Source organism: Bradysia coprophila, unplaced genomic scaffold, assembly GCF_014529535.1.
Source record: "Bradysia coprophila strain Holo2 unplaced genomic scaffold, BU_Bcop_v1 contig_232, whole genome shotgun sequence".
Lineage (NCBI taxonomy): Eukaryota > Metazoa > Arthropoda > Insecta > Diptera > Sciaridae > Bradysia > Bradysia coprophila.
The window spans coordinates 3,269,464-3,281,576 of NW_023503493.1; the positions used below are offsets into that span (position 1 = coordinate 3,269,464).

Genomic DNA, 12,113 nt, shown 5'->3' on the forward strand with positions numbered 1-12,113 from the left:
CTCCCTGAGTAAGGGGAAACCTATTGTGGTTGTATAGAGATGCCAAATCCGCGAAAAAAAAATGTCCGTCCGTCTGTGCGTCTGTCCGTCCGTCTGTGCGTCTGTCCGTCCGCCTGTCCGTCTGTCCGTCTGTCTGTGGGTTTTCTAACTTGAGTAAAACGCATCCGATTTTAAAAATTCTTTTTTTCCTCGTTTGGTAATGTCAAAAGACAGGCTAAGTTCGAAGATGGGTGATTTCGGATCGACCTCTCCGGAGCTGGGGCCCAATAAGTGCTTTACGGTTTTTCGACGATATCTCCAGACATTTGCACTACACTTGTCAGTGATACGTCAAATAAAAGGTACTTACAATACCGATCGACAAAAAAAAAGTTTATGGAAATCGGATGACTGACTCGTGAGTTAGACCCCTTGGTGTGAAACAGGCACAGGGCGGCAAGCAGTTTTTGCTTGTAGGTCGGCCACATTTGAACATATTTCGTCTGTTTTCACTTTATTAGATAGGTATTGACCGTACCAATCAGGGAAAAAAAAGTTCATGAAATTATGTTCTCCGGAGCGTGAGCTAGGTCTCTTGAAATGATCACTTTGAAATTCCCTATCGATAGCACCATAAACGTCCGGAAACAAAAATGGTGTGTGCGATTCCAAAAATTTTTCACCATATACGAACCTAACCTCATGATTTCATTCTCCATCGATTAAAACCAAAATTTTGAAAATCAGTAGGTAAAGAATTACTTGAGTTATCGCGGTAACAAGTGTACGGATGTTTTCTGTATTTAACGTTTTAAGCCAATGTAGAACATTTTCAAAATATCATATTGAACTTGTCGTTACGGACATTTAAGGTTATTTTGCATAAACCCTGACTTTCAGTCAAGGGAGTAAACGAAAAATTTAATCATATTACAGTCGAAGAAATATAAGAAACTGGCAATACAATCAAATCAATGCTATTTATCCCACATTCATTACCAATGTTACGATATTTATGTATGTATATTGTATATGTATTATAACTTGTAAATCTCATGTGGATTAAATAACATCGTTGAAAAAACCGAAATCTATTTTTCTTCGACTGTAAATGCAAAATATTTTTTACGAATTTGTAAGAATTTTTTAAGAATTTTTTAAGAATTTTAAGAATTTTTTAACAAATTTTGAGAATTTTGAGAAATTTTAGAATTTTTTAAGAATTTTTAGAATTTTGATAACTGAAATTCCCAATAACCGAAATCTATTTTTCTTCGACTGTAAATGCAAAATACTTTTTACGAATTTGTAAGAATTTTTAAGAATTTTTAAGAATTTTAAGAATTTTTTAAGAATTTTTTAAGAATTTTTAAGAATTTTCAAGAATTTGTAAGAATTTTAAGAATTTTTTTAAAAATTTTGAGAATTTTGAGAAATTTTAGAATTTTTTAAGAATTTTTAGAATTTTGAGAACTGAAATTCCCAATAACCGAAATCTATTTTTCTTCGACTGTAAATGCAAAATAATTTTTAAGAATTTGTAGGAATTTTTAAGAATTTTTAAGAATTTTAAGAATTTTTTAAGAATTTTTAAGAATTTTCAAGAATTTTTAAGAATTTTAAGAATTTTTTAAAAATTTTTGAGAATTTTGAGAAATTTTAGAATTTTTTAAGAATTTTTAGAATTTTGAGAACTGAAATTCCCAATAACCGAAATCTATTTTTCTTCGACTGTAAATGCAAAATATTTTTTACGAATTTGTAGGAATTTTTAAGAATTTTTAAGAATTTTTAAGAATTTTTTAAGAATTTTTAAGAATTTTTTAAGAATTTTTAGAATTTTGATAACTGAAATTCCCAATAACCGAAATCTATTTTTCTTCGACTGTAAATGCAAAATACTTTTTACGAATTTGTAAGAATTTTTAAGAATTTTTAAGAATTTTAAGAATTTTTTAAGAATTTTTAAGAATTTTCAAGAATTTGTAAGAATTTTAAGAATTTTTTTAAAAATTTTGAGAATTTTGAGAAATTTTAGAATTTTTTAAGAATTTTTAGAATTTTGAGAACTGAAATTCCCAATAACCGAAATCTATTTTTCTTCGACTGTAAATGCAAAATATTTTTTACGAATTTGTAGGAATTTTTAAAAATTTTGAGAATTTTGAGAAATTTTAGAATTTTTTAAGAATTTTTAGAATTTTGAGAACTGAAATTCCCAATAACCGAAATCTATTTTTCTTCGACTGTAAATGCAAAATAATTTTTAAGAATTTGTAGGAATTTTTAAGAATTTTTAAGAATTTTAAGAATTTTTTAAGAATTTTAAGAATTTTCAAGAATTTTTAAGAATTTTAAGAATTTTTTAAAAATTTTTGAGAATTTTGAGAAATTTTAGAATTTTTTAAGAATTTTTAGAATTTTGAGAACTGAAATTCCCAATAACCGAAATCTATTTTTCTTCGACTGTAAATGCAAAATATTTTTTACGAATTTGTAGGAATTTTTAAGAATTTTTAAGAATTTTTAAGAATTTTTTAAGAATTTTTAAGAATTTTTAGAATTTTGAGAACTGAAATTCCCAATAACCGAAATCTATTTTTCTTCGACTGTAAATGCAAAATAATTTTTAAGAATTTGTAGGAATTTTTAAGAATTTTTAAGAATTTTAAGAATTTCTTAAGAATTTTTAAGAATTTTCAAGAATTTTTAAGAATTTTGAGAAATTTTAGAATTTTTTAAGAATTTTTAGAATTTTGAGAACTGAAATTCCCAATAACCGAAATCTATTTTTCTTCGACTGTAAATGCAAAATAATTTTTAAGAATTTGTAGGAATTTTTAAGAATTTTTAAGAATTTTAAGAATTTTTTAAGAATTTTTAAGAATTTTTAAGAATTTTTTAAGAATTTTTAAGAATTTTTTAAGAATTTTTAAGAATTTTCAAGAATTTTTAAGAATTTTTAAGAATTTTAAGAATTTTTTAAAAAATTTTGAGAATTTTGAGAAATTTTAGAATTTTTTAAGAATTTTTAGAATTTTGAGAACTGAAATTCCCAATAACCGAAATCTATTTTTCTTCGACTGTAAATGCAAAATAATTTTTAAGAATTTGTAGGAATTTTTAAGAATTTTTAAGAATTTTAAGAATTTTTTAAGAATTTTTAAGAATTTTCAAGAATTTTTAAGAATTTTAAGAATTTTTTAAAAATTTTTGAGAATTTTGAGAAATTTTAGAATTTTTTAAGAATTTTTAGAATTTTGAGAACTGAAATTCCCAATAACCGAAATCTATTTTTCTTCGACTGTAAATGCAAAATAATTTTTAAGAATTTGTAGGAATTTTTAAGAATTTTTAAGAATTTTAAGAATTTCTTAAGAATTTTTAAGAATTTTCAAGAATTTTTAAGAATTTTGAGAAATTTTAGAATTTTTTAAGAATTTTTAGAATTTTGAGAACTGAAATTCCCAATAACTGAAATCTATTTTTCTTCGACTGTAAATGCAAAATAATTTTTAAGAATTTGTAGGAATTTTTAAGAATTTTTAAGAATTTTAAGAATTTCTTAAGAATTTTTAAGAATTTTCAAGAATTTTTAAGAATTTTGAGAAATTTTAGAATTTTTTAAGAATTTTTAGAATTTTGAGAACTGAAATTCCCAATAACCGAAATCTATTTTTCTTCGACTGTAAATGCAAAATAATTTTTAAGAATTTGTAGGAATTTTTAAGAATTTTTAAGAATTTTAAGAATTTTTAAGAATTTTTAAGAATTTTCAAGAATTTTTAAGAATTTTAAGAATTTTTTAAGAATTTTCAAGAATTTTTAAGAATTTTTAAGAATTTTAAGAATTTTTTAAAAATTTTGAGAATTTTGAGAAATTTTAGAATTTTTTAAGAATTTTTAGAATTTTGAGAACTGAAATTCCCAATAACCGAAATCTATTTTTCTTCGACTGTAAATGCAAAATAATTTTTAAGAATTTGTAGGAATTTTTAAGAATTTTTTAAAAATTTTGAGAATTTTGAGAAATTTTAGAATTTTTTAAGAATTTTTAGAATTTTGAGAACTGAAATTCCCAATAACTGAAATCTATTTTTCTTCGACTGTAAATGCAAAATAATTTTTAAGAATTTGTAGGAATTTTTAAGAATTTTTAAGAATTTTAAGAATTTCTTAAGAATTTTTAAGAATTTTCAAGAATTTTTAAGAATTTTGAGAAATTTTAGAATTTTTTAAGAATTTTTAGAATTTTGAGAACTGAAATTCCCAATAACCGAAATCTATTTTTCTTCGACTGTAAATGCAAAATAATTTTTAAGAATTTGTAGGAATTTTTAAGAATTTTTAAGAATTTTAAGAATTTTTTAAGAATTTTTAAGAATTTTCAAGAATTTTTAAGAATTTTAAGAATTTTTTAAGAATTTTCAAGAATTTTTAAGAATTTTTAAGAATTTTAAGAATTTTTTAAAAATTTTGAGAATTTTGAGAAATTTTAGAATTTTTTAAGAATTTTTAGAATTTTGAGAACTGAAATTCCCAATAACCGAAATCTATTTTTCTTCGACTGTAAATGCAAAATATTTTTTACGAATTTGTAGGAATTTTTAAAAATTTTGAGAATTTTGAGAAATTTTAGAATTTTTTAAGAATTTTTAGAATTTTGATAACTGAAATTCCCAATAACCGAAATCTATTTTTCTTCGACTGTAAATGCAAAATACTTTTTACGAATTTGTAAGAATTTTTAAGAATTTTTAAGAATTTTAAGAATTTTTTAAGAATTTTTAAGAATTTTAAGAATTTTTTAAGAATTTGTAAGAATTTTAAGAATTTTTTTAAAAATTTTGAGAATTTTGAGAAATTTTAGAATTTTTTAAGAATTTTTAGAATTTTGAGAACTGAAATTCCCAATAACCGAAATCTATTTTTCTTCGACTGTAAATGCAAAATAATTTTTAAGAATTTGTAGGAATTTTTAAGAATTTTTAAGAATTTTAAGAATTTTTTAAGAATTTTTAAGAATTTTCAAGAATTTTAAGAATTTTAAGAATTTTTTAAAAATTTTTGAGAATTTTGAGAAATTTTAGAATTTTTTAAGAATTTTTAGAATTTTGAGAACTGAAATTCCCAATAACCGAAATCTATTTTTCTTCGACTGTAAATGCAAAATATTTTTTACGAATTTGTAGGAATTTTTAAGAATTTTTAAGAATTTTTAAGAATTTTTTAAGAATTTTTAAGAATTTTTTAAGAATTTTTAGAATTTTGATAACTGAAATTCCCAATAACCGAAATCTATTTTTCTTCGACTGTAAATGCAAAATACTTTTTACGAATTTGTAAGAATTTTTAAGAATTTTTAAGAATTTTAAGAATTTTTTAAGAATTTTTAAGAATTTTCAAGAATTTGTAAGAATTTTAAGAATTTTTTTAAAATTTTGAGAATTTTGAGAAATTTTAGAATTTTTTAAGAATTTTTAGAATTTTGAGAACTGAAATTCCCAATAACCGAAATCTATTTTTCTTCGACTGTAAATGCAAAATATTTTTTACGAATTTGTAGGAATTTTTAAAAATTTTGAGAATTTTGAGAAATTTTAGAATTTTTTAAGAATTTTTAGAATTTTGAGAACTGAAATTCCCAATAACCGAAATCTATTTTTCTTCGACTGTAAATGCAAAATAATTTTTAAGAATTTGTAGGAATTTTTAAGAATTTTTAAGAATTTTAAGAATTTTTTAAGAATTTTTAAGAATTTTCAAGAATTTTTAAGAATTTTAAGAATTTTTTAAAAATTTTTGAGAATTTTGAGAAATTTTAGAATTTTTTAAGAATTTTTAGAATTTTGAGAACTGAAATTCCCAATAACCGAAATCTATTTTTCTTCGACTGTAAATGCAAAATATTTTTTACGAATTTGTAGGAATTTTTAAGAATTTTTAAGAATTTTTAAGAATTTTTTAAGAATTTTTAAGAATTTTTAGAATTTTGAGAACTGAAATTCCCAATAACCGAAATCTATTTTTCTTCGACTGTAAATGCAAAATAATTTTTAAGAATTTGTAGGAATTTTTAAGAATTTTTAAGAATTTTAAGAATTTCTTAAGAATTTTTAAGAATTTTCAAGAATTTTTAAGAATTTTGAGAAATTTTAGAATTTTTTAAGAATTTTTAGAATTTTGAGAACTGAAATTCCCAATAACCGAAATCTATTTTTCTTCGACTGTAAATGCAAAATAATTTTTAAGAATTTGTAGGAATTTTTAAGAATTTTTAAGAATTTTAAGAATTTTTTAAGAATTTTTAAGAATTTTTAAGAATTTTTTAAGAATTTTTAAGAATTTTTTAAGAATTTTTAAGAATTTTCAAGAATTTTTAAGAATTTTTAAGAATTTTAAGAATTTTTTAAAAATTTTTGAGAATTTTGAGAAATTTTAGAATTTTTTAAGAATTTTTAGAATTTTGAGAACTGAAATTCCCAATAACCGAAATCTATTTTTCTTCGACTGTAAATGCAAAATAATTTTTAAGAATTTGTAGGAATTTTTAAGAATTTTTAAGAATTTTAAGAATTTTTAAGAATTTTTAAGAATTTTCAAGAATTTTTAAGAATTTTAAGAATTTTTTAAAAATTTTGAGAATTTTGAGAAATTTTAGAATTTTTTAAGAATTTTTAGAATTTTGAGAACTGAAATTCCCAATAACCGAAATCTATTTTTCTTCGACTGTAAATGCAAAATAATTTTTAAGAATTTGTAGGAATTTTTAAGAATTTTTAAGAATTTTAAGAATTTTTTAAGAATTTTTAAGAATTTTCAAGAATTTTTAAGAATTTTAAGAATTTTTTAAAAATTTTTGAGAATTTTGAGAAATTTTAGAATTTTTTAAGAATTTTTAGAATTTTGAGAACTGAAATTCCCAATAACCGAAATCTATTTTTCTTCGACTGTAAATGCAAAATAATTTTTAAGAATTTGTAGGAATTTTTAAGAATTTTTAAGAATTTTAAGAATTTTTTAAAAATTTTTGAGAATTTTGAGAAATTTTAGAATTTTTTAAGAATTTTTAGAATTTTGAGAACTGAAATTCCCAATAACCGAAATCTATTTTTCTTCGACTGTAAATGCAAAATAATTTTTAAGAATTTGTAGGAATTTTTAAGAATTTTTAAGAATTTTAAGAATTTCTTAAGAATTTTTAAGAATTTTCAAGAATTTTTAAGAATTTTGAGAAATTTTAGAATTTTTTAAGAATTTTTAGAATTTTTTAAAAAATTTTGAGAATTTTGAGAAATTTTAGAATTTTTTAAGAATTTTTAGAATTTTGAGAACTGAAATTCCCAATAACCGAAATCTATTTTTCTTCGACTGTAAATGCAAAATAATTTTTAAGAATTTTTTTAAGAATTTTTAAGAATTTTTAAGAATTTTAAGAATTTTGTAAGAATTTTTTAAGAATTTTTTAAGAATTTTCAAGAATTTTTAAGAATTTAAGGAATTTTTTAAAAATTTTTGAGAATTTTGAGAAATTTTAGAACTTTTTAAGAATTTTTAGAATTTTGAGAACTGAAATTCCCAATAACCGAAATCTATTTTTCTTCGACTGTAAATGCCAAATATTTTTTACGAATTTGTAAGAATTTTTTAAGAATTTTTAAGAATTTTTAAGAATTTTAAGAATTTTTTAAGAACTTTTGAGAATTTTGAGAAATTTTAGAATTTTTTAAGAATTTTTAGAATTTTGAGAACTGAAATTCCCAATAATAAGCCCTGATCATATATGGACTGAATATCATTGAAAATCACCAAACCCAATAAATCGAAAATTTCGGGTGAATTTCAGGCCAGTGTCATATTTCACTCGGTGTGACGCAAACGATTTATATTGAATTGATCAGTGCCGCAGTGCCGGGCTGGCCATACTGAGAGTTCGGGCGGTTCCCGATCGGTTTTTTGCATTTTTATATAAAAAGGTGACTTTTTCGAATGTTACTGACCTTTTCCCGATTTCCCCGAAGGGCCTTTTGATAGTCAGCGCGTCACTGGAATTGACGGAATGTGATAAATATGATAGCATGAATGTTGGGTTTCGTGGACTTACATTACCTTCAGTCATTTATATACTTTGATCGGAATCGATGTCAAGAACAAACGATGAGCTGTCATTAGAAAGGTAATTGACCTATCTATGCACAAGCACATACAAAAAAATCCGCATCCGATTTCGGTAGTTTTTCAAAAGAATACCTCACACAATTTTCAAGGGAAACCATCCAGAGATATGCTAGAGAAACTAGTGAAAAACATGCAAAACACCCAAAACACGCTGCTTTGCTCGCTTTCTCGCCAATAACTACTGATCGACCAACTCAATACACTTGAAGCCTTACTGCAAATTTTCTTACATGACCTGTTTTCCCTCACCTCCCGGTAAGATTTTCAAAATGAAAAATTTTAAAATCTCGCATCGCAATCCAACACCAGAAATCTTGTATACGTCGTTGTGTAAACGTAAAGGCAGATTATCTCTACGTGCAGGATTTGACTTAATCAGAATTTAGATTTTTTTAAAAAGATTTTAGAACAATAAAAAATCCGAGTCGCAGTTTGAATATGAGTCGGTATGCTCGGTATGTGAAAACCGAAGTTAATTTTTGGCTGATATGTTAAGCTATTTAAGTGATGCGAAATTGACAATTGGACAATTGGATGCGACTTTTAGGCTTTTAGAAACGGCGAATGTGTCGTGGTCTTTCACTTCTATTGTTTAAAGTATCGCCTAGTTCTTCATACAAAATCTTTTACTTCGTCTAACCATGTCACACGATATTATAACACCACATTAACCTGTGGGTCACTACTAGCTTTTTGTCGTTGACATCGATAACAGATGTGAATATGGACGTTTCTGTACCGACGAAGAGTGTGCAACCTGAAATGTGTCTTTGCTGAGCGATTTTTCTCGACTGAATGACTATTTTCGCTTGAATGAAAATGACATGTAGATGGCGCTCATCAAAGATTTTCGTAAAATATTGAAAACAAAAAATCGAATTAAAAAACAAATCGACGACTTCAGGCTCTATTAAATGCTTATCAATGTACCTTGTTTGATTGTGAGAGCCTATTCAACACTTTTTCCTCTACGTTTGGTCATCGACGACGAAGGTGCAAAAATCGAATTTTGAAAGCAGTCGAAATTTGTTAATACCTGCATTGATCGAGTGATGGCGCCACTCCGATCGGTATTTTGTTCCGCAACAAAACAATCAACAATACAATGCGCCACCGCCGCCGAAATTTGACTGAAATAAATATTATTTTGTCAGTCAAGCGCTTTGTACGGTTGCATTGCCGAAATAAAACAAAAATTTCGAGAAAATATCCGAAACCGACGCAATCATGGACCTTGAAAACGCTGAAGAAATTCTGCAAATATTGGAGCGCTACACAAAGCAAAAATCGAAAACAATTCCGGACGAATTGAACGGTTACTTATCTCATGTTGCAATGACGGGCGATTCGGTGTACACTTGGTCGAAAGTACAGTACTTTTTCCGCGAGAAACTGGCGCACGTATTAAAGGACTTCCATGATACAACACCACGAACGGAAGGTAAGTCCGCCCCTGATTCCGTATTGAATTCGTTCGAGTTCCCAATTTTCTGTTTGTGAGGTTATGTGGAAACACTTTGTTTGGACACACACAAACGGATGGCGACATAACGCGAAACGGTCTCTCGTTCAATCCATTTTTCATCGTTTCAGATTTGCCCATCAGTCGGAACGTAGACCCCTTCAACTATGACACCATGAAAACCATATTACTGGAACGATTCGACCTATTCAATGCAGCTCCATTCACAATCCAAAGACTCAGCGAACTGCTGAGCGATCCGAAGAAGCACTACTGCCGATTGGACAAATTTATGCGAGCGCTGGAAAAGAACATTTTGGGTAAAGATCAACTTTCCCGTTGTTTGTATGCGCCACCCTTAACACACAACCATATTTACAGTTGTCAGTACCGTTGAACCGGGTCACCGAACAATGGGCAGTGAAAATGGTGACTCAATCAATGGCGATCCACTGATGGACATCAATGTCGACGTGGAAATGGACAAAGAACCGAGCGGTAGCTGTGTTACGTCGATGGATGAGAAAGAGACCGTCGAAGCAGAACTAGAACCGAGCACAGACGAGTTGAATACAGAAACTAAGACTGAAGAGGGTACAAGCGAACAGTCTGACGAGACGGTCACTACGGACGACGCTACTTCCAGCACAAACGGTCATCACAGCGACGAGTTAAATGACACAATCGAAGACGTTAAGGAAGAAGCGACCGAGGACAAAACGGATAATTCCAGTGCCAGTGTTGAACCTGTTAAGGTGGAAGTACAACCGGCGGAACTTGCTGAAAGTTTGCCGGAAGAAAGTGCAGCCGTCAGTGAACCGATCGTCGAAGCCTCACCAGTCATTCCGGACACAGAACAACCAAAGGAAACTGCAACTGAGGAAGTAGATGGAAAAGTGATTTCCGAAACAGATGCTGAAAGTAGTGCAGTAGCGACAACAGAAGCCGTGGATGATAAAGAGAGTGTTGTCGAAAAGAAGTCAGAGAAACATGCACTGGACCGTGATGACGACGACGAAGAATGTCAGCCAACGGCAGCAAAATTAGTAAAAATCGATGAGTCGTCCACTGAATCAACGTCCGATACGGATCAACTTGATATTGCTGCGATCGATAAAGTTCCATCGGACGAAGCGGTGATTTCGGACGATGATCAACGCCCCGTCGAAGTAACAGAACCTCTATCCGAAGCAGTATTACTAGAAGAGAATATAGAAACGACTGACAGTGTGGCAACCGTTCTGCCGATTGTTGACGAACCAACCACAACTAGTGAAGCAGCGCCGGTCGTCGATGAACCACCGACTACTGTCGATAATCAAACAGTTGACGATGACACTGCAGCCATTCCAACCGATGCAGAACTTGAATTGGATGCAGCTGACGATCCGAACAACGATACAGCGTCAACCGGTAACACAATATCGTCGCTAGCCTCAACACTATCAAATGATCTCGATGCATTGGATGAGGAGGAGGAAGAGGTGGACGAAGATGCACTCATTGAGCCAATCGTAGCCGATGCTGAACAGACTTTACTGGACTCGCCGGTTACTCTGGCGGAAACAGATGTCGAAATGATTCCATCGATTGACGGTGCCGAACAAATGGCCGTTGAAGATACGATAGCACCAGTGTTAGCATCAACGAATGTAGATTCGGCTATGGATGCCACACAAAGCATTCCGGCTGCGGACGAACAAATGGATGTGCTCGAAAATAATTCGATGGATCAAGATCTGTAGATGGGGAGAGGCGTTATTTACACACACATGGAACTCACGGACATAGTTTTTTTCCGGAAACAAAACAAAAAATTCTGTTGGATCATCATCGGTGAGATTACAGTCATCGATTGTATGGCGCGTTTTTTTTTATCGCAATTAAGGAACATATTTTCTCTCTCTGTTTTGTTCTGTGTTTTTAAATTAACTGAAGACGAAATTGCCCCATTGCCAACGGAATTTTCATTTCCATTATTTTAATTTCAAACCAATAAATGTGCTACGCATCAAGAAATTGACTGAATTTGCGTTTTGACTCTTTCGCTAACTAGTCCGACATGCTGTGCCAGTGAAAAGGTAAGGCAAAAATAAACGGAACCCAAGTTTTGTAGCACTTACGGATTCATTAGAATTTTCGCAGTGGTGAAATACTATTCCAACATTCATGCTGCCAAATCCACCACATTCTGCACCAAACGAAATAATGACGCTGCACCCAATTCACCTGAAACTTGGGCTTCGATTTTTTTTTATCCGCTGAAGATTTGCATTGCCTTCAGTGCTTCGATACTTTGCGGGAAAACAGGGAAAGTGTAGTTTTTCTTGATTTGTCACCAATAGCTACTGTTGTCAGTACTTAGCTAAAATTGTAGCCTACATTTGCTTGTCTCGTATTTCATTTTCAGAATCCATTTATAGTCGTTATTGCGATCCTCAATTTTTGAAACAGGATTCTGGTGGAAAGATACCATCAAAAGTAAACTAAAATC

At 28.4% G+C, this 12,113-nt stretch overlaps 1 protein-coding gene across 1 annotated transcript; it reads left to right on the plus strand.

Moving 5' to 3' along the window:
- The first annotated feature begins 9,247 nt into the window (after positions 1 to 9,247).
- LOC119075952 (serine/threonine-protein phosphatase 4 regulatory subunit 2) lies at positions 9,248 to 11,639 on the plus strand. Its single transcript, XM_037182518.1, has 4 exons — positions 9,248 to 9,598; positions 9,751 to 9,939; positions 10,001 to 11,384; positions 11,418 to 11,639. The coding sequence occupies exons 1-3, from the start codon at positions 9,385 to 9,387 to the stop codon at positions 11,362 to 11,364; spliced, it is 1,767 nt and encodes a 588-aa protein (XP_037038413.1). The 5' UTR covers positions 9,248 to 9,384; the 3' UTR covers positions 11,365 to 11,384; positions 11,418 to 11,639.
- Positions 11,640 to 12,113: the final 474 nt, after the last annotated feature.